Consider the following 24,781-nt stretch of genomic DNA (forward strand, 5'->3'; position numbering starts at 1 on the left):
ATCACCTATCTTGATGTTATTTATCTGGAGATTTCCACTGCACGTGTCATACACATCCAGTACCAAAAACGCTGTCCAGCGTTATTGGCCGCTATGCGTTGACCACCAGGATCCGCTGTACATCGTTTGAGATCAATATTTCATTTTTTCGCCATGGCATTCATAATTCATATACCCACCCCCGGTCCTGCAGCTGGACCTTAGATGTGACTGCAACGACAGCTCAATACTGCCGCCTGGTGGATGGTCGGGCGAGGTACACTCGCAGACAGGATGTGCCATCAGTGCATCGATGAAAACCATCCGGCAGTCACATCTCGTTACGGGACTCCCGACACACTATGTACATAATGGATCGCTTTCTAAACTTAATAATCGATATGATTTCGGCGTTTATTGCGCCATACAAACCGGAAATGTTCCTAGGCGATCGGCGTCGTATAATTGGGATCTTTCACCGCCAGTCTCATTGGCCCACGGTAGGAGGAATATAACGTTATTTTCAACCGGATTGTGCGTTTCCTTGTTTGCAAACCATCTGATCAATATATCCACCCAACCTACATAAAGCAGTTACTGATGATCGGGGAATTATAAACGACCCCCCCTCCCCTTTCCTCCGCGCATGATGAGGCATAATGTATACCGATCATATACATTTGAGTTTTTTGGTGTAGCGTGTATGGGGGGGAAACGGCAATCGATAATCTATATAATGCGTTTGGGCCTATAACTAGCGTTTTTGGAATTACAGCAGAAAAATATTAAAAACATACTTATATTCTAGAAGGTATTAACACAACAATGTATGAATGAAAAAGTATAACGTTCCCACATCCTGAACGATAGATAATCGATGTTGAATGGGCCATAGTAATGTCAATATAGCAATCAAATTAAAAAAGTTTTAGCCCTGCAAAGAAGGTAAACATCTCCATAGGCTTACAGCGCTGGCAGAGAGGGGCATGAGATGGGCAATACCCCCTGCGGGCAATGTGTTAATGAAGCCAATATCGCAATCTGGTTGGCTGCGGTGGAAAAGCTAAAAGAACGCATATGACTTTAGGATTCGAGTACTGAATAAGGTATTATATGAATGTCTAACGTGGGGGTCCTGGGGTGAGAGGTGGGTGGGGGGGAGAACGAGCGAGTGTTCATGTATGTTGGTGTTTTTTGTTTTTGTTTTATTTATTATTTTTCATTCTTTAGTGTCCTATGTATATTTTCTGATCCCCTTCTGATTTGGGTCTGGTGGTCATGGGGGGGGTGTGGTTCGGGGTCTCTGCGGGTCGAGGCATTAAAGAGGCATGGTGCTTTGGCTCGCGGGGGCGCCGGACTGTGGGTCCTCCGGGGTTGTGGCTCGCAGCTGCCGGGTCTGGAGATGGAGGGGACTCAGGAGGCTCATTATAGTCCATGTATCTATTTTTCCTTTAAGTCTGTTGGAATATTTTATTTTTATATTATGTCGTCATTATTATTATTATTATTATTATTATTATTATTATTATTATTATTATTATTATTATTATTATTATTATTGTTGTTGTCGATGTAATGTGATTTGTGTTATGTCAAAAAAAGAAACTGAATAAAAATGTGATCACAATGGGGCTTAGCTGTATATTTAGGTTATTGTATTATATGAATGTTTATGTTTATTTGTATTACCTTACATTGAAACGGCATTAGGAATATTGCTTGTATTTAGATAAAGAACTGCGGAGAGCAGTAATACGCCATGTTGAGAGCGTGATTGTGATTGGAGAGGTGGATCAAGATCGGGACTCGGGTTTCTCTGGCTCTGAAGTGGATGTGGACATGGGGTAGGGCAGGGGACATTTGGTGGCTTGCCGGGTGTGGCTTTTGCTTGCAGTTGATTGCTTTGGAGTGGTGTTCAGCTGGAATGGGGTGAAGATGGATGAGTGTCGGGGTGTCTGTGGAATGTGAATGAACGTGTGGTGGATGTTGGGTGGAGGCTGTTCACGGCACATTTGTCGCCGGGAAGCATGTGGCCAGAAATGTAGGGCGGTGGGAGGTGGCCCCTGATCTCCCCACCGGGGCTCTCTGTCGCTTCTTGTTGTTTCTCATGCCTGGTGGAGGGTGTGTTCTGGGTGGTTTTTGTTCAGCGTTTGTTGGGCATGTGTTTGCATTTTGTAGATGTTTTGTTGTTCATTGGTTTTTGCTTTGTTCTGGTTGGGTGCTGTTTTGGAGCGGTCGGCTGTGGGTGAAGGCCGCACTTGTTGGCTGTCGGGTGTTTTTTGTTCCGTGTTTGGGTCTGCTTCGGAGCCTGAGGGGGTAATTTTTTGGTGGGTGTTGACAATATTGTATGACAAGAGCAGAGAAGAAGGAGACAGACAAGAGGAGCAGAGAAGAAGGAGACAGAGACGATAGTAATGTGTTTTGAAGATGAGAAGAAGAAGAAGAGTAAACAATCAGAAGTTGATTTACCAGAGACCATACTATGGAAACCATACTACTAGCGTAGTATAAGAACTGAGGAGGGCAGTAATACGCCACGATGCGTCTACACTGCCGGAAATTCAAAAGAAGAAGAAGAAGAGCTCAGTGTGCATCTTGAAACAGTGCTGAGCAGTACTGCACAGATAGACTAAACAACATAGATTGAAGCCTGCATTTCTAGACCCTGCAGAAATTCGGGGTAATGTTACTCACTCTGCACGGAGTTTATAGTCCTTCTTCTTCTCCAGAAATCCCAATTGTTTCCTGAATCCAGGCTAGTTGGGAGAAAGCAAAAAAAACTGTTTAATGAGCAGACCACCACAGTAGTTATTAGCAAGTTGGTTTATAGACAAAGCATTTAGTAATGCTTAAATGTCTTCTGCCAAATGATTGTAACATTGGTTGTTTGAATTCGTTTCCTAACTGTATCTAAAACTTGACACAGCGTCGCACTACTATAGTCAACAACAACAGTCCTCCTTGAATTCGAATTGAGACAGCAATTCGAAACTGGCCCCTACAAATGTCCTAACCTAGTTGTACAGTAAATTACCAAGTAAGGCTTTGTCAGTATTCCAATGTACAGTGTAAAATGTGTGTGTGTCCCCTACCCAACCCCCCCCCCCCCCCCACCTCCAATGTACAGCCCCCACCCACCCACCCAACCCCACCCCACCCCACCCACCCAACCTCCTCCAATGTACAGTTTCTACGTCAAATGTATATACACTCTTTTTCTGGACACTTTTGTATCACAAACAGTACTGTATTTGCAAATCTGATATGTCATAAATGTAAAGATGTAGCAGTACTGTCTATGTCTATCTGTATGTCATATGTTATGATGAATTGAAAATGGGGGACCCTGATGTAAACAAGACGAAAGTCTTTCTCTGGTCTGCATCCCCTTAACAATTGTATGTATTGAGCTGTACTGTACTGTACCCATTCTGCAATCTGTTAATAAACGTTTCAATCAATCAATCAATCCCAACCGCTGACAACGTTAATAACTCGGCTAGCTAGCTAACATGCTAGACAACAAACATAGTGAAATGCTCACCTGAGATCTTTCATGGTGGTTTTTCTGTCTGGATTTCCAGGCTTTCCTGTACGAAGACATATTTGAAAAATGTGCCTCAACGTAATAATATAAAACCGTGATCCAAAGCAGCAATATATAACGCTTTGACAGCCCGAGCAGACACACAACCCGATCTATTGCTTCAATACAGAGGTGTCCCTCCTGGCCCACGTGGGTTGTTGAACCGGAAGCTACGTATCTCCCTCCTGGCCCACGTGGGTTGTTGAACCGGAATCTACGTAAACGTCGTCGTTGCATTCGTTTCCGCAGTTGCACAACGGAGGAAGTGATCGTTATCACGTTAGCTAACAACAATCCAAACCAGGTTATTCTACTTATTATCTTCTATCTTTTGATTTACACTATCATTCAAGATGGGGAAGCGTCAACATCAAAAAGACAAAATGTACATTACATGTTCGGAGTACACTCATTTCTATGGAGGGAAGCGATCGCAAATCCCACAGGCGAACTTCAGGCGGCTTCCATTTGACCACTGCAGTTTATCCCTCCAGCCGTTTGAGTATCCCATGTGTACCCCAGAGGGAGTGGTGTTTGACCTGCTGAGCATTGTCCCGTGGATCAAGAGGTATGGCACTAATCCAGCATCTGGAGAGAAACTTGAATCAAAGTCCCTCACTAAGCTTAACTTCAGCAAGAACAGCGATGGGAAGTATCATTGCCCAGTTTTGTACAACATCTTCACAAAGAATTCCCACATTGTTGCCAACAAGGTCACTGGCAATGTGTATTCAAATGAGGCGGTCGAACAGCTCAACATCAAGACCAAGAGTTACAGAGACCTCCTGACCGATGAACCGTTCACCAGGAAGGATATTATAATTCTGCAGGATCCCACTCGCCTGGATAAGTTCAATGTCTCCGACTTTTTCCATGTGAAAAACAACCTGAAGGTGTTGGATCCAGATGAGGAAAAGGCTAAGCTGGACCCAGCGTACCACCTAAACAGCACCAACATGGAGACAAAGGAGACACTGGCTGAACTCTATAAGGACTACAAGGGAGACCAGCTCCTGGCCTCCACTATGAAGGTGCCTGAGGCCAAGAAGACGGACAAGCTCAACGCTGCTCACTATTCCACAGGAAGTGTTTCGGCCTCTTTCACCTCCACAGCCATGACTCCAGCCACCACACAAGTAGCAGATGCCATCGCAGACGACACTGTGCGCTACAAGTATGTGAAGAAGAAGGGTTATGTCCGCCTACACACAAACAAAGGAGATGTCAATTTTGAGTTGTACTGTGATAAGGTTCCCATAGCCGGAGAGAACTTTATCCGCCTGTGTAAAAAGGGCTACTATGACGGGACCATCTTCCACAGGTCCATCCGGAACTTCATGATTCAAGGAGGAGACCCCACAGGCACCGGTACGGGAGGGGAGTCCTTCTGGGGCAAGCCTTTCAAGGACGAGTTCCGGCCCAACCTGTCCCACACAGGCCGGGGGGTGCTGAGCATGGCCAACTCCGGCCCCAACACCAACAAGTCTCAGTTCTTCATCACCTTCCGATCTTGCCCCTACCTGGACAGGAAGCACACAATATTCGGAAGGGTTGTGGGTGGATTTGAGACCATCACAGCCATGGAAAATGTCGAGGCTGATCCTAAAACGGACCTACCGCATTCAGAGGTCAAACTCCTGCGTACCACAGTGTTTGTGGACCCCTATGAAGAGGCGGATGCCCAGATCGCACAAGAACGTGAAGAAGATCTTCAGAAGCAGGAGGAGGAGAGACTGCAGGCTAGTGCAGCCACACAAAGAGCCAAGGCAGACCAAGCCCCCAAGACCTTCAGAGCAGGGGTGGGGAAATACATCAACCCCGTCCCGGTGAAGCGGCCAGCTGCTAAGGAGGAGAGCAAACCTTCCACCAGCGGAATTGCAGCCAAGAAGTCCAAAGGCAAGACCGCCTTTGGAGACTTCAGCGCTTGGTAGCATGATGCAAACACCAACTGATACCATTAGGGATGTCCCGGACAAGTTTTTTTTGCTCCCAATCCAAGTAATTTATTATTGGGTATCTGAGTCCCGATTAGTATTTTACATGATAATATAGCAGCATTTTCGAGTCCGATCCGTTTGCGACATCTCTAGATACCATCTTTCAAGACTTTTTTTTCTTCTTTTCTTTTCTCTTAATTACTATTACTATGTTTGACCCATTAAAGGACAGATTGATCTTTCTTTGACCTCCATGCTAGTGGTTATTGTCATTTTTATATTTCAAAATGTTATTCATTATTATAGCTATACAAACTACAATTTCATTGATTAATTTTTTTTATTTTGAATGTGTTTTACATGTAATACTTTTAGTCATTATAAAGGAGTGCATATCTGCTAGGCCTATAATATGCTAATGTGGCAGACTAAATAGGTTTAACTTTTATGTATTTTTTTGCCGGATTAAAAATGTATGGGAATCCTCATTCAAATTGTCAACATAATTGAGCAAATCAGCCCTGCCTGCTTGAGTTTTGTTTCTCATTCGTTTCTATTCATGTTAATTTTATTTTCAGTTATTCTGAGACTATGGGTAAATATTTTGGAGAGAAAAATAATTTTTCATAAAATGATTCCATGGTCTAGTAGGGCTGTCCCCCCTCTCAGTCGATTAATCTGTCAAGTTGGCATTTGTTTCCCTCTCAGTCGATTAATCTGTCAAGTTGGCATTTGTTTCTAACATATAGCGTTGCAAGCAAACCACACAAATAGCCTCCAGTAGATTCAATGAAGCTGTCCACATTGACACCGAACAGAACATCGCCGTTCAGGCTTCAAAAGTCATTCACACTGGTTAGATTCCAGTGACATTTCACTGGTGTGTCCTGCATCCAAACTAGTACTCGACCGATATGAGTTTTTCAATGGTCTATGCCGATATTTAGAGAGCAGGACAGCCGATATAATGCAGATATGGATGTTTTTTTTTGCATCTGATAAACTACAACAGTTTAATAATAACAAATGAGACAATAAAATTGCTGAACTTAAATTAACATTTATGTTGCTTAATAATGTTATTCTCTGTGCATTGGCTCTGTTTTCTTAAGATCTGTACTCTGTCTCTGCAGTGCACTTATCCTTGAATTGTTCACTCGTGTTGCACAGTCTGCTCATATCATCTACCAAGTCATTAACGAGTTAGAGGTGACAGCAGAGATTCTGTCCCACGAATCCACTATAATCTCATTAAACACAAGTGAGCTTGGTGTATTGAAGCACAGACAAACACACAGAGGCAGAGAGAAAAGCAAGCACACAAAAATGCAAGATGTGTCCGTAGCCATTTTTTGTTTATTGGCCTTGTGAGCTCAGGAATCATCCGATGACTATTATCTCAAAATGTCAAATATCAGCCCAATTTAACACGGTCTATCATCACTGGAAAAGCAGACCTCTATGTTTGATGTAACTGTGAGGCACTTAGCCTTGTCCAAGGTCAATTAACCTGTATGCTGCCGTTTGGGCCAGTGGTCACAGTAGCTTCTTGGTTAGTTAATTGGGTAAAATTCAAGAATAGGTGTGAATTGGCCTACATTATGAGTATGATAGATATGACAGTAAATGTTGTTTTTGCTATGCAAGATTTAAGCAGCCTGCTCACTCATTTTCAAGGAGGCAACGGAGCAGAAAATACAGAATGCCCATCCTTCTTCAGGACTGGTTTCCATCCTTTATCTCAGCGACATCATTCAGATCATGTCCAGAGATACAGTACTTTCCAAAGTTGTTAGGCATTCACTCACACACAGTATCTACGAAATCGCTGTAAGACTTTCTTTGTTGATTAGTCGTGTTTATGCTCTTTCCACACCAAAGCATGTCTCTGGTATAGCTAAAGAGGTCTCTGCATGATTTTATGTGGGAAACATAATTTTACAGATTTGTCAATTAAATCAACTGATCGATTAGTTGACAAATTCCATGACTATTAGTCGACTAAATGTATTTAGGGGAGGACTGCCCTAGTTTAAACTGCCATAGTTTAAAGGCTGGCAAAATCTTAAAACCTCAACCATGCAATTACATTTTTCATGTTTCTCAATCATGTTTGCTGTCCTATCAGATGTTTCTCGGTTTTGTGATATAATGAATTGGAATCCCTTTAAAAAAACAAAAAGACAAGAAGTGTAAATTGAGGAGTCGTCACTGCCGTCATATGTCATATCCTGTGGACAATGGATATTGGTGTAACATGGGCAGTTAAAATGTGTCCACTCCATCAGTGTAATCTGAGCATGTGCCACACACCCATCTCACTGGGTGACTTACTCAGGGACGTGCACAGGACTTTAGAGGGGCAGGTGCTCAAAGGCTGAAAAGGGCACTACATGTGTGTGTTTCAACCGAGCGTGCAAGTCTGATTTTTAAGGGCCCTTTTCGGGCTTTTTGGTGATCAAATATTGAATATTGAACTATAATAATCAGTGCAGGAGCTCACTTATCCTTGAAAGACACTTTTATCACTGACTTAAAAGGCCCATACATCTCCATAAATGTTCAGGGGGGAGGGAATAAGTACTTACCCTACAGACCCCAAGAAGTGCTGTATATTCTGTATTGTTTAATATAAAAAAATATTTTTTATTCCAATCCCGATTTGTATTTGAGATTCCCAAATCCCATCGGACTTGACTTCTTCGTGTCCCTTAATGAGTGTAATACCAGCATTCAACTGTATGCGCCACAGTGGTTTCTATCATCATCATCACCACCCACGCTATGCATAAAATATATAGGTCCGTCCGCGGAGAGGCATGCTGAGGACTGGAGGCTGTGCAAACTGCAAATGGAATATGGGGCATCTCTCTCTCTTTACCTAATATTTTGATGCTATCCTGACATTTTTCAGTTGGAAGAGCAGTCTATATGCGTAATGGGAAAAATATTTTTTTTATTATTATTATTTTTTTTTTTTTAAAGGGCACTTTTTTATGAGACTGTAAATAGTGATGATAAAATAAAACGTATGCTAGGCTATCAGTACTCATGGCATTCACAATTAAAGGTGGGGTAGGCAATTTCGGAGAAATGAGAAAGAGTGAGTTTGTCCAGCAGAAATAGAGCAAGCTCAGTGTGACTTTTCAAGCCAGGCCATATGCACACGCAACACAGGCACAGAGGCACCAGCAGCTTCAAGCTGGATTTAAACAAATAAATAATGTTTTCCCAGCCTCTGATCGCCAGGCGGTTTTGCACACTGTGTAGTTTTCCGACGCAGGCCCAGGAACACCACTTGGCAGGCCAAAATAATCTGATTGGTTGTTGACATTCAGGCTGACCTGAGATCATAGAATGTCTGATTACAGGGCCTGGCTGGGACTGACAGAGACCAACCTTTTTTTCCTCAGAGCATTTTATTTATTGGTAGCTGTTGTAATGTAAAGATTTCACCAAATACTACCAAAATGATTCTAAAAAGAAATAGTCTACCCTACCCTCTACACTTTCAACAGCAGGTGGCACTGTTTCACACCTTTTGCTAATAAATAACAACGCTTGTGTCGCTCCTGCTGCTGGTGTGGGCCTATAATGTGCCAGTGCCACTGATGCAGAAAAGAATAAACCGACAACAGTGATTTAAACCTGTTTAAAATTTTTAAAATAATAATAATATTTGCCTCTAATTATTTATCAGACCTAAAAAAAAAATATTTTTAAAAATAAACATGTAACGCTTGAAACAGCTGAGGACATTGTGTTTATTTGTGCAACTGGAGGCTTTCATTACCTCTGTAATTAATATCCCTCTTCGGTCTCTCATTGTTTAAGAGCTACATCAGAGGGAACAAGGAGATCCTCAACAAGTGAGGGTCGACGTCGCACAGTTTATATGCTTTGGCCACGCTGTGTTGACGTACCAAATGACTTTGGTCGCTTTAATGGAGGCCTGCGCTTGGTTAATAACCCTTCTGGGTCCTGGGATATTTCAATGTTTTGGCTAATTTTGATTTAAATTGTATAATTTCCATTTTAAAATGTTTTAAAATGTTTTACCATGGTATGTTTTGTATCTTTTTTTCAGCACAGCCTCACATATATGACCTGACAGTTAGTTTTCATATTGTATAATACTGTATATACTGTATACTGCATAATGTACAACACAAAACACAAAATCGGATTTAGAAAATGTGTTCTTTTTAGTATGAACCAATGCAAACATATCAAATCAAGGATATAAAACAGTGGATATGCACCCTCAGGTAGTATATTTACATAAACAAGAGAGAACAGATCAGAATTCAATTTACAAAGCATTATTTTCTCCATACACAGGTAATAAACACAGACGAAATTTTGATTCTCAACTGGAAATTATCACCAGTATGCTTTTTCTTTTACAAAGTCAGTAAAAGTAATTTTTTTCCAAAAAAAAGTAAAAAAAAAAGTTTTACAGTAGAAAAGTAAAAAATAATTAAATAATTAAATTGTGGGATATTCAATATACATATATACAGTACACATATGACTAGAGTGCAGTCATATAGAGTGCAGGATGCCTAAGGCGTATCAAAAAAAAAATATTGCACCTGTCAAAACGGTAACGCACAATTGTGGGATATTCAATATACATATACAGTACACATATGACTGAGGCGTGGAGGAGAGACTGTGTTCCAGCAGGAGGAGAGGCTGGGTTCCAGCAGGAGAAAGAAGCAGAGGTATCTTTTGAACAGCAGCAGCACAATCGTTTTTGGAGTTCTTTGGAGCTGTTTTTTTACGTTAGAATATGAGGCGAGGTGAGCCCCGTGTGATGTGTGTGTCCCAGCTGCACAGACACAGTATGTTTGGAGAAGACGAAGAATTATTATACAGGATGATAGGAGTGGAGTCGGAGTCGGACATAGAATCGGAGGACGAAATTGAGGATGAGGACCCATCCGTTGTCCTCGACAACGAGAGTGATGATTTGCCTGGGACATCGACCAGCACAAGGACAATGGGGGACAAAGGCGTGGAGGAGAGGCTGTGTTCCAGCAGGAGGAGAGACTGTGTTCCAGCAGGAGGAGAGACTGTGTTCCAGCAGGAGGAGAGGCTGAATATGAGGCGAGGTGAGCCCCGTGTGATGTGTGTGTCCCAGCTGCACAGACACAGTATGTTTGGAGAAGACGAAGAATTATTATACAGGATGATAGGAGTGGAGTCGGAGTCGGACATAGAATCGGAGGACGAAATTGAGGATGAGGACCCATCCGTTGTCCTCGACAACGAGAGTGATGATTTGCCTGGGACATCGACCAGCACAAGGACAATGGGGGACAAAGGCGTGGAGGAGAGGCTGTGTTCCAGCAGGAGGAGAGACTGTGTTCCAGCAGGAGGAGAGACTGTGTTCCAGCAGGAGGAGAGGCTGAATATGAGGCGAGGTGAGCCCCGTGTGATGTGTGTGTCCCAGCTGCACAGACACAGTATGTTTGGAGAAGACGAAGAATTATTATACAGGATGATAGGAGTGGAGTCGGAGTCGGACATAGAATCGGAGGACGAAATTGAGGATGAGGACCCATCCGTTGTCCTCGACAACGAGAGTGATGATTTGCCTGGGACATCGACCAGCACAAGGACAATGGGGGACAAAGGCGTGGAGGAGAGGCTGTGTTCCAGCAGGAGGAGAGACTGTGTTCCAGCAGGAGGAGAGACTGTGTTCCAGCAGGAGGAGAGGCTGAATATGAGGCGAGGTGAGCCCCGTGTGATGTGTGTGTCCCAGCTGCACAGACACAGTATGTTTGGAGAAGACGAAGAATTATTATACAGGATGATAGGAGTGGAGTCGGAGTCGGACATAGAATCGGAGGACGAAATTGAGGATGAGGACCCATCCGTTGTCCTCGACAACGAGAGCGATGATTTGCCTGGGACATCGACCAGCACAAGGACAATGGGGGACAAAGGCGTGGAGGAGAGGCTGTGTTCCAGCAGGAGGAGAGACTGTGTTCCAGCAGGAGGAGAGACTGTGTTCCAGCAGGAGGAGAGACTGTGTTCCAGCAGGAGGAGAGACTGTGTTCCAGCAGGAGGAGAGACTGTGTTCCAGCAGGAGGAGAGACTGTGTTCCAGCAGGAGAGACTGTGTTCCAGCAGGAGGAGAGGCTGTGTTCCAGCAGGAGGAGAGACTGTGTTCCAGCAGGAGGAGAGACTGTGTTCCAGCAGGAGGAGAGCCTGTGTTCCAGCAGGAGGAGAGACTGTGTTCCAGCAGGAGGAGAGGCTGTGTTCCAGCAGGAGGAGAGCCTGTGTTCCAGCAGGAGGAGAGACTGTGTTCCAGCAGGAGGAGAGGCTGTGTTCCAGCAGGAGGAGAGACTGTGTTCCAGCAGGAGGAGAGGCTGTGTTCCAGCAGGAGGAGAGGCTGTGTTCCAGCAGGAGGAGAGGCAGGAGGAGAGGCTGTGTTCCAGCAGGAGGAGAGGCTGTGTTCCAGCAGGAGGAGAGGCTGTGTTCCATGATCAATTGTGCCACTCTGTAAAACAGTTGCGGTCTAAAATTAGACAGAGGGCGACATCGCATCTCTGGCATTTCCACGCGGTCAGATTCCTTCTCCCCTCCTTGGTGCACCGGACACAGGTCTTACGGCCAGCGGTGGCTTTCTGGCTCTTGTCCGCGCCCGCTGCGGGAGGGGCGATGGGAACAGGGAGATGGCTTGCGGTCCTGTCAAGAGGAGCTCCTGTGCTGTCCAGTCCACACAGCTCCCCCATCATCACTGAAATGAACTCCTTGTGGGAGAGATGCGCTTCCTGCTTCGCCTCACATATCTCGCAGTGCAGAATGTAGGCGTTGGTGGTAGCAATGTCGAGACAGTGGAAGAAGATGGTGCGATACCACCGGCCAGTTCTCCGGTGGGTCGAGTAATACTGGATCAGCTGGTCGGATAGGTCGACTCCGCCCATGTGTTTGTTATACTCGATCACAGGGGTGGGGCACGGAAACCAGACAACCGACCAGGTCCCATCGGCCGCCTTGACCCTCCTCTTGACCTTCTGACCAGGAGGTGTGATTGCTGGGTGGATGGTGGAGCACACAGACACCTAGATAGAATAGAATAGAAATGAATCATTAGAAATTTGACACTACAAATTGCTCACAGTAGACATTTAGACAGAACAAAGTCACGAATAAGAATAACAAATACATACATACATACATACATACATACATACATACATACATACATACATACATACATACATACATACATACATACATACATACATACATACATACATACATACATACATACATACATACACACACATACATACCAACTTTGTGTCCATCCACTTCACGAAGACCAGGGACCCCTCTCTGATCCAGCGGATGAGACCTCTCTCACACTTCATCCTGAGGGCATTAGGTCTCCCCTTGGGAACGTCTTTCCTGATCTCCCTGTAGGTTCCACAGGCTCCCAGCTTCATGGCCAGCAAGTCCTTGAACAGCTTGGGACTGGTGTAGTAGTTATCAACATAAATGTGATATCCAGTCCCAAGCCATCCTGTATCAAGGAGGTCCACAACAGCATCATATGTGATGCCGTGTTCACTTGTATGAACGTGTGCCTTCCCTAGGTAAACATTGAAGCCGATGGTGTAGCCGTTATCCGAGTCAGCGAGCACAAACAGTTTGACCCCCCATTTGGTCGGCTTGTCCTTCATGTACTGCGTCATGCCGGTGTGTGCCCTCGTGGCCACCATCCTCTCATCCACTGCCAGTTGCCGCTTAGGGTGGTAGTGCACCTTGCAGGCCTCACCAATGTCGAGGATGAGCGGCTTGATGCGGAACAGTTTGTCGTGTTCCGGTGTTCCCTTCCTGGCGTCGTTCCTGGCATCCTCCTCGGGATCGCTCAGGTGGAGGTTCCACAAGATTGACCTGAAGTCAAAGTCATATTATAAGTCATATAACGACACTATAAACATAAGTAACATATGGGACACGATGTACACTATACAGGAATATATATTATACCTGAATCTGTCCCGGAACATGACCATTCTTGGTAGGGGCACAGAGAGAAGGTGTTTGACCCTCCAGAAGTCCTGGAGCGCAGACAGTGGGACGAGCCCCATGTACAGCAGCAGGCCGATGAACTTGTACAATTCATCGGCCTGGACATCCTCCCACTTGGTCTTTTGCCCCCGTGCCTGTATATTGTATTGTAACTCAGTTAGTCACATTTTACAGGAAAAAGCATTTCATATAAAACTACAGCTAATAAAGAAACTTGAAACTTGCCTGGTTCTTTGCCGCGTTCTTGTTAGTGTTGATACACAGGGTCTTCATGGTATCCATGGAAAAATACAGCATGAAGAGCTCCTTGGGTGTATACGTGGCATGGGGGTCTAGCTGCGGTCCTGGGGGTCTGCGCGGCATGAACCGGAGGGGCTGAGGGGCTGGATCAGGATCATTGTCCGTCTTCCAGGGCGTCTGATCTCCTGCCTGGACTGGACGTCTTGGCCTGGCCCGGGTTGTCCTGGGTCGGCGTGGAGCAGGCTGCTCATCATGTCTGCACATAAATGGCACACACATTGTACATATAAAACACTGCTCATACAACACACACACACTGTATATACACTCAATATTCCATTCTGTATATATTGCGTACAACGTCTGCAAACCTAGTAATAATAAAAAAGCAATACACATCCATAATAAGTCTCTCACCTGTCTGGGTCATTTCTTGACCTGGACCGGGCTTGGGCACGCCCTGCCCCCCTAGATGTCCCAGGCAAATCATTGCTGTGTAGACAATGACATGTAAAAATACATTATTTTCAACTTTTATGAACAGAGTAATAACTAAAACAAAAGCAGTAATAATAATAATAATAATAATAATAATAATAATAATAATAATAATAATAATAATAATAATAATAATAATAATAATAATAATAATAATAATAATAATAATAATAAGTCTCTCACCTGTCTTGTGCCCTCCTTCCATGTCTCACAGAACTGGTTGAAGGCAGAGTTTCTGCTCCTTCTGCTCCTTCCTCCTCCTCACTGTAGAAAACAATAAAAAGCACATTATTTTCAACATTCAACAAGGAATCTCTTGATGCACACTTACCATGTACACTTATCATGTACATTTATAATGTACACTTGTCATTTACATTCATCATGTACACTTGTCATGTACATGTACATTCATCATGTACACTTAGCATTTACACTTAGCATGTACACTTGTCATGTACATTCATCATGTACACTTAGCATGTACACTTATCATGTGCATTCATCATGTACACTTGTCATGTACATGTACATTCATCATGTACACTTAGCATTTACACTTAGCATGTACACTTGTCATGTACATTCATCATGTACACTTAGCATGTACACTTATCATGTGCATTCATCATGTACACTTGTCATGTACATGTACATTCATCATGTACACTTGTAATGTACATTCATCATGTACACTTAGCATTTACACTTAGCATGTACACTTGTCATGTACATTCATCATGTACACTTAGCATGTACACTTATCATGTGCATTCATCATGTGCACTTATCATGTGAAAGCCTTTCTTTGCCTTTCCCAACAAGTTTGACAAAAACAAAAGCAATCAAAGTCCAAAATAAGTGTCTTTACCTTTCATTGTCGTCATGATCAGTGGACCTTTCGTCACCATCACCAACAAACGATGGATCATCAACGTCATCATGATCAGAACCATCTGAAGATACTTCTTCATCTGTATCATCACCAAATAGATCTCTCATGTCTTGATCTCCAGCGTAGAGGGACCTCCACATGGGCACATTGCTAGCACGCTGACTTCGACGCATGTTAGCTCAAACTACTACTACTACTAAAGTCTACTAATACTACTACTACTACTACTACTACTACTGCTACTACAACTACTACTACTTCTACTACTACTACTACTATTACTGCTACTACTACAACTACTACTACTGCTATACAAGTCGAACTACTAACTATAAACTATAACTACTAAAAAAAACGGTGTTGTCCCACAGAAATTATCTTTTGGACAGATTTTACGCGCACATGGAGACTTCTTATACTCTTGCTTTCTGGCAGTAAACGTCCGCCTCCTTCGTCACTTCCTCCCAAACATTTCCGTTTCATTCTATCTAAGAAAATGACCAAGATATTGATAAAAATGTAACGCATGTAAAATTATATCTGGCACATTTTACGCATGCGTAAAAGTTTATTTAGCATCGAATTGAAATGATCCTGGTTCATTCATTTATTGGTTTATCAAGACAAAATAAAAAGTAGCGTGTAGTTTCAAGGACACGTCATAATGCCACGCCGAAAAAAACCCGGAAATGGACAAAGTTTTCGATACAGAGAGGCACAAACTGATGACGTCACTTCATCACGTCGCCGTGAGCCGCGACCGGGAACCGTTAACACAAACAGATAATACGTTTGTGTTTTTCCAACATGGACGTTTACTGCCTGTGTCTCTGCCCGGGGTCCAGACCCCCGTTCTGTATCGTTAGTGGCTTAGCTTGGCATCGCTACTGCACTATCTCGCGTACGTGCACGCGTACTGAATAAACCACAAATGTACCTCTAATACCAGTATTAGTCTGACCACACCCCTCATCAGCTTACCTTCATAAGCAGGTGTGTGGTCACCTGCTCTCCTCCTTCTCGCTTTCACCACAAGGAAGAGGTGCCTCGGTAGATCCCCACACTTGACACCATGATGGAAGAAATTGGATTAGGAACAGCTTGGGAAACAAGGATACGTTGACATCATATCTTTATTTTCTCTCTCACTATTTTCGAGAAAATACGGCGATATTGTCTTCGTACTGGAGTGTCTAGAAGATGATGATCATTCTACAAACCCTCCACCGGTTTTCGTATTGGGAGCACGCCGCTGCATGCTTCTCAACTGCAGTTCCTTGCTGTGTTTGTTGGGGTGAAACCTGTCAGGCCACAGCTGAACTGTCGGACATGCCGCTGTTGTGAGGAGCGGTGCGTTCCAGGTTGGGTGAGTAGTGTTTGCTGGCGGGCTCCACTTGTCTGTTAGTGCTATGGGGGCTACTTGACAAAGTTTATGGAAACCGGCCCCAGGCTAGGGTCCTTTGTTTAGCCGTCTAGGCGACAGAAGGCCTTGGTCTGGCGACCATTATAGTTTTAACTAGTGGGCCGCGACCATTGACACTGGTGATCCCTGTGTGTTCTGGACGAGTGGATTCTCTCTGTCACCGTGTTAAGACCCCATCTTTCATATCCAAATGAGAGTATTCCTTCACGAGGGGATATGTGCATGTAATGTGCGATAGCGGCAGATTCATGTTCAAAGTCAGCTATACAGGCCAGTTGGTACTGTGCTGATTCCGCCGGACGTGTTAATGTCACCGTTGTGAAGCGGTGTTGACGTCTTGTTTTTCTCTTTTCTCTTAAAAAGTGAGGAGGGTTCAGAACGGCGGCCTGTCTGGGTGAGTGTTATGTCATTGTTTACATGTTCATAGCTTACGGTTAGCCGGTCGGTGGCCTGGCGCGGGGTAGCTTGGCTTCTCGCGCGCCGCCGGGAGCTCGCTCCTGATCGCGTGCGTCGTAGATCGGCGTCCCGCGAGCGGAAGCAATAGCACCCGAACAGTTGGAGCAGCCGTTAGCTTGATGCTATTCTGTTGAACGTGCTTTGATTTTTAACATGTTTTACACTCTTGACCACGACGTCATCCTTGACAGGGGATGTTCGTCGACCCTGCCTGAGCCTAGACGGGGATTGCGTCAACAAAGAGGACTGTAGCGACTGGTGGAGCGGCGACGCTGCCCGGATCGAACAACACGGGACGGCTGTGTTCTACGGTGGCTTGTGACTGCACTTCGCTGATCTGCGTTCCGGGCAGGTACGGGGTTGGCCAGACCTCATAACACGTCTTCTGGTTTTACCTTGCTAAATGTATTGTGAATAACGGTGTTTTTTCCCAAAACGTGTGTTGTTGCAATGCATTTGAGATACGTTGCGGGTTGTGTGTGAGCTGTTTTTGTCACTGGCAGTTAGCTTCTCCGTGCAGGTCGTGATGTATTGATCTGGTTGTTGTGTGAGAAACATCATGGTGTTTATGTGTACCGTGTACTCACTACTAAGGCAACTAACCTATGAAGCTATGCTTGGTGACGAGTGAGTAAAAGAATGTTCTTTCTCAGACTGTAATGACAATGAACAGTGAGTTCACACATTAACAGGTTTTCCTGTTTTAACTGGCCGTATTGAGGGTAAAATAGGAGGATTGTGTTTCCCCCCCCGGTTCCCTGGGGACTTTATCACCTCCTATCAGACATGTTGTGCGTTAATTGTGTCTTTTGTGTGGTAGGGATACGATGTAACTCTCAGCTTGATTGCTGAGGTTGTGCTAAATCTGCTGGAGAAACTTATTTCCTAAAGGGAAATTGGTTTGGTTGCTGTCATGTGTGCTTAGCAAGGCCTGTGGTCGATACTAATCAAGAATGATGTATTCTCTCATTGTGAAAAAAACGGCGTTCCTCTGTTGAGTGTTTTTGCCATTTTTTGTAGGTGATGATGGGTTGTGTGTGTCATGTGACCTACAACTGGGTTGTACTGGCCACAGAAGCACATGTGTATGTTGGACCGGGGTTCTTAGAGCCCTCTCTATTCTGTGTTTTTCCTTAGTAAAAATCAGATAGCAGGTTAGCTCGTGCGCTGTGTGGAGCTGTGGAACGCTTCATAGAGCTGACTATGACTGTGTCATATTCTCTTTTTGTCGTTACGTCGTATCATGGGTGTGGGGTCGTAAAGGGGTGAACTGGTAACCTTTCCTCTCCCCATTGTTCTGTCGGTCAGGGGTACACCCCCTGTCCTTCAAGGTTCCCGTCACGTGGCGGTTCGGCACGTTACGGGGGGGGGGGGGGGGGGGGGGGGGAGGGAGTTCCTGGTCCCACGGCCTGGTATATTGGGCGTGTGCACCGCAGGAATTCCCCCGCCATAGAGTACGTCACCGTGCGCGTCTCTGTTGGTAGGACTTCCGTGTGCTGTTCAGGTCCATGTGATGGATCTGTTTTCAGGGGGGGTGGTCAGGGCTCCTCCTCACCAAGCGCCTACTCAGGCCTTCTGTGAGTTCGGACTCCTTCTTCCATGTGAGGAAGCCTCCATCAGAGTACAGAGCCTTCCTCCTCAGATTGTCAAAGTGAGTGGACCCTCTAGAAGGGTCCTTTTTCTATTGTATGTATATTCGATTCAATTCGTTTATTGAGTGTGTATGGGTTCGGTGCCTCTTCCCCGGAGGCCCTAAAACCAGTTTTTTACATGGCTCAAGGTGCAATATATTCTTTTCAATCTGTACAGCTCGCGTGGGAAGTCTCTCTGGGGATCCCCGTCTCTTTCCTATGGGAGGGTGGTGGGATGTAAAAATGTGAACATTTTTTACCCCGGCTGTGTAGACTGGGATACATACTGTTGATGCTTCCTTCTTTCTATTCCAGAAGTGTTGGAGTTAGGGAGTGTCACACCCCTCTTGTCGTTCCCCTGGGCACCTTGGGGATTCAATGACAGGTCTAAATAGCCTGTTCATTGATGGGGGTGTGTCCCGACGCACGTATAGTGCTAGCTCGCTGTAAACAGGCGATTGACTGGCACGCCTTAGTTGCTTGTGGTTGAAACAGCGTTTTTATAAAGCAACTGAGATGGGGGTTTTTCCTCTTCCGGCGACCACATCCCATGACCTGGGTGGGTTGTCGACGGATTCTCGTTCATGTCTGGGGGATGATGACGGGATGGATCTGAACATATGTAGTGGGGTCTCACGCCCTTGGGGTGGGCCACCAGGCGCGGTTCGTCCCGACGTCTGGGTGGCGCCTTCTTTTCATGTTAAGATCAACACGCATATCTGCCCTTCTCCTGGAGTAGGCATGTCGGCGTGGTTAGGGCACGGGACTGGTTCTGGTCACGCTGGTCCAGATCAGTTGAACCCGTTGTCCGCCGGGGATGCAGATCTGCTGTTCTGGTACCCTGAGGGACTTGGGCTTTTTTCAGGGGGAAAAATGCCAGGTCGGTCTGGGTGTCACAGGGTTAAGCGCTATGGAGACCCTGGTTGGGTATGTTTTTACTCAGCACTGTCGTCATGGCTTACAGCCATGCCATTCTGTACGCGCTCGATCTCGTCGGATCTCGGCCGCTACACAGGTTGGTCCTGGTTAGTACTTGGTTGGGAGACCGCCGGGGAATACCAGGTACGGTGTGCTTAGGGGCTGGTTCTCCATTATTTTTCGCTCCTCTCTCACGCATGGCGAAGAGGGGCCTGTGGGGGTGGTTTTTTGACCTCCTCTGGTGACCCTGTGCTTCCCGTACCGCCAGGCCCGGTCCGAAGTGATGTTTGCGACCCGTAGGCCTGGGTTAACCCTTTTTGGAAACTGGAACACTTGTACTGCGGTATAGCCGGTGTATACCCGCAGGTGTGTTTTGGAGTTTTTTCTTGAGGGGTTATAGGAACAACCACCGCATTGGGTAACACCGAGGTGGTTGATTCCCTGGTGTGTTGGAGCAGTGTCAACTCCCGGGTTCACCGTTTGAGGGTGCCCCTGCACGTTCATGACGTCTGCCAATCGTGTCAGCCTTCTCTGCCTCGACCCCTCTGGGTGGGGGTTGTTAAATGGAGGCTTGGTCATGCAACACCGCCAGCTTACGCTCCTTCCGCCGGGGCGGCTGTGTTCAGCTGTCCCCTCTGGCGCCTGTCTCGTCCGCAGTCTCCAGGCTAGGGTTAACAGCCTGTTGCCTGGTTTTTCCCCGGTGCGCTGCCTGCTTCCGTTGGTTAACCTTTTTTGTGTGCTTACGGCCATGCTGACTGCCTATTCTGCAGGGTCAGTGTGCCAGGCGGTGTACTATTGGGGGGACGGGGCCCGCTCGGCTTACGGCCATACCGACCTGAACACGCCCGGTCTCGTCCGATCTCGGAAGCTGGGCAGGTTCTGGCCTGGTTGGTTCCGCCTGGGAATACCAGGTGCAGTAACTGAGGGGCCTTTGTCCGAATACGCTGGCGATGTGGGGGGCGGGGCACTACGTGCCCACCTGGTGGGGTCTTGATGCTGGCATCATGGACTTCTCCGGGCCCCCATTCCAGGGAGTCCAGTCCTTTTGGTGGGTCTGGGTCTTCCTTCGTGCTCCGCTGCTACGGCCTTGCCACGGGGTTGGGTTTGCCCTTGACCCCGTGATTCTGGGGGCAGTAACGAGGTTGTTCCTCCGTTCGTTCCCGGGTGGCATGCGGGTTGTGCGTGTGTGTAGTCGTGGGGTCAAGCCACGGTCTGCTCACCCTGTGCGTTGAGTTGCTTGAGTGCCTCTTCGCACGGTCGGGTCCGTCGCCCTCCCGTGACGTCCCTAATAGGGGGGCTACCCTCCATTAGGGGGGGTCGGGGGGGCTCGGCCCTCCCTGTTCTGATGGTTTTGGGGGGCTGTCAGCGGGGTGTATTTGTCAGCCAAGTGGCTCCGCTTGGCCTCCCTTGTGCAGTAGCGATGCCAAGCTAAGCCACTAACGATACAGAACGTTAGGTTATGACTATAACCAAGTTCTGTTAGTTAGGGGCGATGCTTGGCATCGGACGCCGCTGCAGCCCTTGTCCTCACCTTGTGGTGAAAGCTTGGGAAGGAGGAGAGCAGGTGACCACACACCTGCTTATGAAGGTAAGCTGATGAGGGGTGTGGTCAGACTAATACTGGTATTAGAGGTACATTTGTGGTTTATTCAGTACGCGTGCACGTACGCGAGATAGTGCAGTAGCGATGCCAAGCATCGCCCCTAACTAACAGAACTTGGTTATAGTCATAACCTAACGTTTTGATTCCCGTCCAAACCAATGAATTTTCAAATAGCCCCAACAGAAGTGAGAAACATCAGAGGCAACAGTCGATGGTGGATAAATACAGTAGATATATATATATATATATATATATATATATATACAGTAGATGATGGATATATACAGTAGCTGGTGGATATATACAGTAGCTGATGGATATATACAGTAACTGATGGATATATACAGTAGCTGATGGATATATACAGTAGATTATGGATATATACAGTAGATGATGGATATATACAGTATGATATATACAGTAGGTGATGGATATATACAGTAGATGCTGGATATATACAGTAGATGATGGATATATACAGTAGGATATATACAGTAGATGATGGATATATACAGTAGATGATGGATATATACAGTAGCTGATGGATATATACAGTAGATGATGGATATATACAGTAGCTGATGATATATACAGTAGCTGATGGATATATACAGTAGATGATGGATATATATACAGTAGCTGATGGATATATACAGTAGGACATATACAGTAGCTGATGGATATATACAGTAGGATATATACAGTAGGATATATACAGTAGCTGATGATATATACAGTAGCTGGTGGATATATATAGTAGGATATATACAGTAGCTGATCGATATATACAGTAGCTGATGGATATATACAGTAGCTGATGGATATATACAGTAGATGATTGATATATACAGTATGATATATACAGTAGCTGATGGATATATACAGTAGCTGATGGATATATACAGTAGGACATATACAGTAGGATATATACAGTAGCTGATGGATATATACAGTAGCTGATGGATATATACAGTAGATGATGGATATATACAGCAGATGATGGATATATGGACTGGCCACTCCACAGAAACGGCCCTCATTGCGGTCACAGAGGCACTTCACTTAGCAAAAGCGAAAGGCCTCTCCTCTGTCCTGATTCTCCTAGATCTATCTGCAGCCTTCGACACAGTCAACCATCAGATCCTCCTCGCGGCCCTCGCAGGAATGGGAGTGGCTGGATCTGCGCTGACATGGCTGACATCATACCTCAATGACCGCTCCTACCAAGTGTCATGGAGAGGGACTCTGTCGGCCATCCGCCCCCTCCGGACGGGTGTCCCCCAGGGCTCGGTCCTAGGACCCCTTCTCTTCTCCCTCTACACTAAATCACTGGGTAACATTATCACATCTCATGGCTTCTCATATCATTGTTATGCCGATGATACTCAACTCTTCCTCTCCTTCCCTCCCTCAGATATCCACGTCTCTGAGCGGATCTCGGCCTGTCTGTCCGACATCTCCGCCTGGATGACGACCAACCACCTCAAACTGAACCTAAGCAAAACAGAATTGCTCCACCTGCCGGCCAAATCCTCCCCCCTGACCGACCTCTCCATCACAGTCGAGAATGCAGCTGTGACCGCGTCGCCGACCGCCAAGAACCTTGGTGTTGTCCTCGACGACCAGTTGAACTTCTCTGCTCACATCGCAGCGACAACCAGAACCTGCAGATTCCTCCTGAGCAACGTCAGAAGGATACGCCCCTTCCTGACAAAAGAAGCCACCCAACTCCTCGTCCAATCAACAGTCATCTCCCGCCTCGACTACTGCAACGCACTGCTAGCTGGCCTCCCGGCCACTGCCACCAAGTCTCTTCAACTCATTCAAAATGCAGCGGCCCGCCTGATCTCAAACCTACCGAAGTCAGCCCATGTCACCCCACTTCTTAGGGACCTGCACTGGCTCCCCATTGCTGCACGTATCCGCTTCAAGGCCCTCGACCTAGCATACCGTGCGGCAAAGGGAACCGCTCCCGCCTACCTCCGGTCAATGGTCTCTAACTACACACCCTCAAGACCCCTACGCTCTGCGTCTTCTGGCCGCCTCAGATCTACTCCTATCCAAGCTCCCGGAGGGTCATCAAAGAGAAGCCGCCTATTCTCAGTCCTTGCCCCACAATGGTGGAATGAACTACCCATCCCAGTTAGGACAGCCGAATCCCGTCCAATCTTTCGCCGTCGACTAAAGACTCACTTCTTCAACAATTATCTGAAATGATAAAAAAAAAAAAAAAAAAAAAATCTAACCCCGACTAACCTTAATGTCATGCACTTGTCCTAATAAACTAACCTACACTGTAACACGCAACACTTTGATGAACATTGTTACTCAGCTGATAGAGTTATACCCTTCTTGCTGTCTTGTCGCACAGAACTTGTAAGTCGCTTTGGATAAAAGCGTCAGCTAAATGACTAAATGTAAATGTATATATACAGTAGATGCTGGATATATACAGTAGATGATGGATATATACAGTAGATGATGGATATATACAGTAGCTGATAGATATATACAGTAGGATATATACAGTAGCTGATGGATATATACAGTAGGATATATACAGTAGATGATGGATATATACAGTAGCTGATGGATATATACAGTAGATGATGTATATATACAGTAGATGATGGATATATACAGTAGATGATGGATATATACAGTAGCTGATGGATATATACAGTAGGATATATACAGTAGATGATGGATATATACAGTAGCTGATGGATATATACAGTAGATGATGGATATATACAGTAGGACATATACAGTAGGATATATACAGTAGATGATGGATATATACAGTAGGGCATATACAGTAGGATATATTCAGTAGATGATGGATATATACAGTAGATTATGGATATATACAGTAGCTGATGGATATATACAGTAGCTGATGGATATATACAGTAGGATATATACAGTAGCTGGTGGATATATACAGTAGGATATATACAGTATGATATATACAGTAGGATATATACAGTAGCTGATTGATATATACAGTAGGGTATATACAGTAGCTGATGGATATATACAGTAGCTGGTGGATATATACAGTAGCTGGTGGATATATACAGTAGATGATGGATATATACAGTAGCTGATGGATATATACAGTAGCTGGTGGATATATACAGTAGCTGGTGGATATATACAGTAGCTGATCGATATATACAGTAGATGATGGATATATACAGTAGCTGATGGATATATACAGTAGATGATGGATATATACAGTAGATTATGGATATATACAGTAGCTGATGGATATATACAGTAGCTGGTGGATATATACAGTAGATGATGGATATATACAGTAGGATATATACAGTAGATGATGGATATATACAGTAGCTGATGGATATATACAGTAGATGATGGATATATACAGTAGCTGATGGATATATACAGTAGATGATGGATATATACAGTAGATGATGGATATATACAGTAGCTGATGGATATATACAGTAGCTGGTGGATATATACAGTAGATGATGGATATATACAGTAGGATATATACAGTAGATGATGGATATATACAGTAGATGATGGATA

General features: G+C 45.2%; 3 protein-coding genes across 3 annotated transcripts in view; 1 reads left to right on the top strand and 2 right to left on the bottom strand.

Annotated features, from left to right (window-relative positions):
* utp11 (UTP11 small subunit processome component) overlaps positions 1–3,710 on the bottom strand; it is a 32,577-nt gene extending 28,867 nt beyond the window's left edge. Inside the window, exons 1-2 of the mRNA XM_084336524.1 lie at positions 3,524–3,710; positions 2,674–2,735 (exon numbers count right to left, since the gene is read on the bottom strand). Coding sequence (XP_084192650.1) covers positions 2,674–2,735; positions 3,524–3,583 — 122 coding nt within the window. The 5' untranslated portion in view covers positions 3,584–3,710. The remainder of the gene's footprint in view (positions 1–2,673; positions 2,736–3,523) is intronic.
* Positions 3,711–3,809: 99 nt separating this feature from the next.
* ppil2 (peptidylprolyl isomerase (cyclophilin)-like 2) lies at positions 3,810–5,990 on the top strand. The gene has a single exon (XM_084336523.1). It carries the CDS (start codon positions 3,919–3,921, stop codon positions 5,494–5,496), a length of 1,578 nt encoding a protein of 525 aa, XP_084192649.1. The 5' UTR covers positions 3,810–3,918; the 3' UTR covers positions 5,497–5,990.
* A 6,008-nt stretch (positions 5,991–11,998) lies between these two features.
* Positions 11,999–13,826, bottom strand: LOC311246497 (piggyBac transposable element-derived protein 4-like; the record flags this gene model as incomplete). Its single annotated transcript, XM_084336647.1, has 4 exons — positions 11,999–12,577; positions 12,812–13,415; positions 13,512–13,687; positions 13,779–13,826. 4 exons carry the CDS (start codon positions 13,824–13,826, stop codon positions 11,999–12,001), a joined length of 1,407 nt encoding a protein of 468 aa, XP_084192773.1.
* Positions 13,827–24,781: the final 10,955 nt, after the last annotated feature.

The sequence above is a fragment of the Notolepis coatsorum genome (assembly GCF_963971535.1).
Source record: "Notolepis coatsorum genome assembly, chromosome: 19".
Taxonomy (NCBI): Eukaryota; Metazoa; Chordata; class Actinopteri; order Aulopiformes; family Paralepididae; genus Notolepis; species Notolepis coatsorum.

Excerpts from the sequence above, each read along its gene's own strand:
- ppil2 (XM_084336523.1), top strand. The coding sequence starts at position 3,919 with ATGGGGAAGCGTCAACATCAAAAAGACAAAATGTACATTACATGTTCG.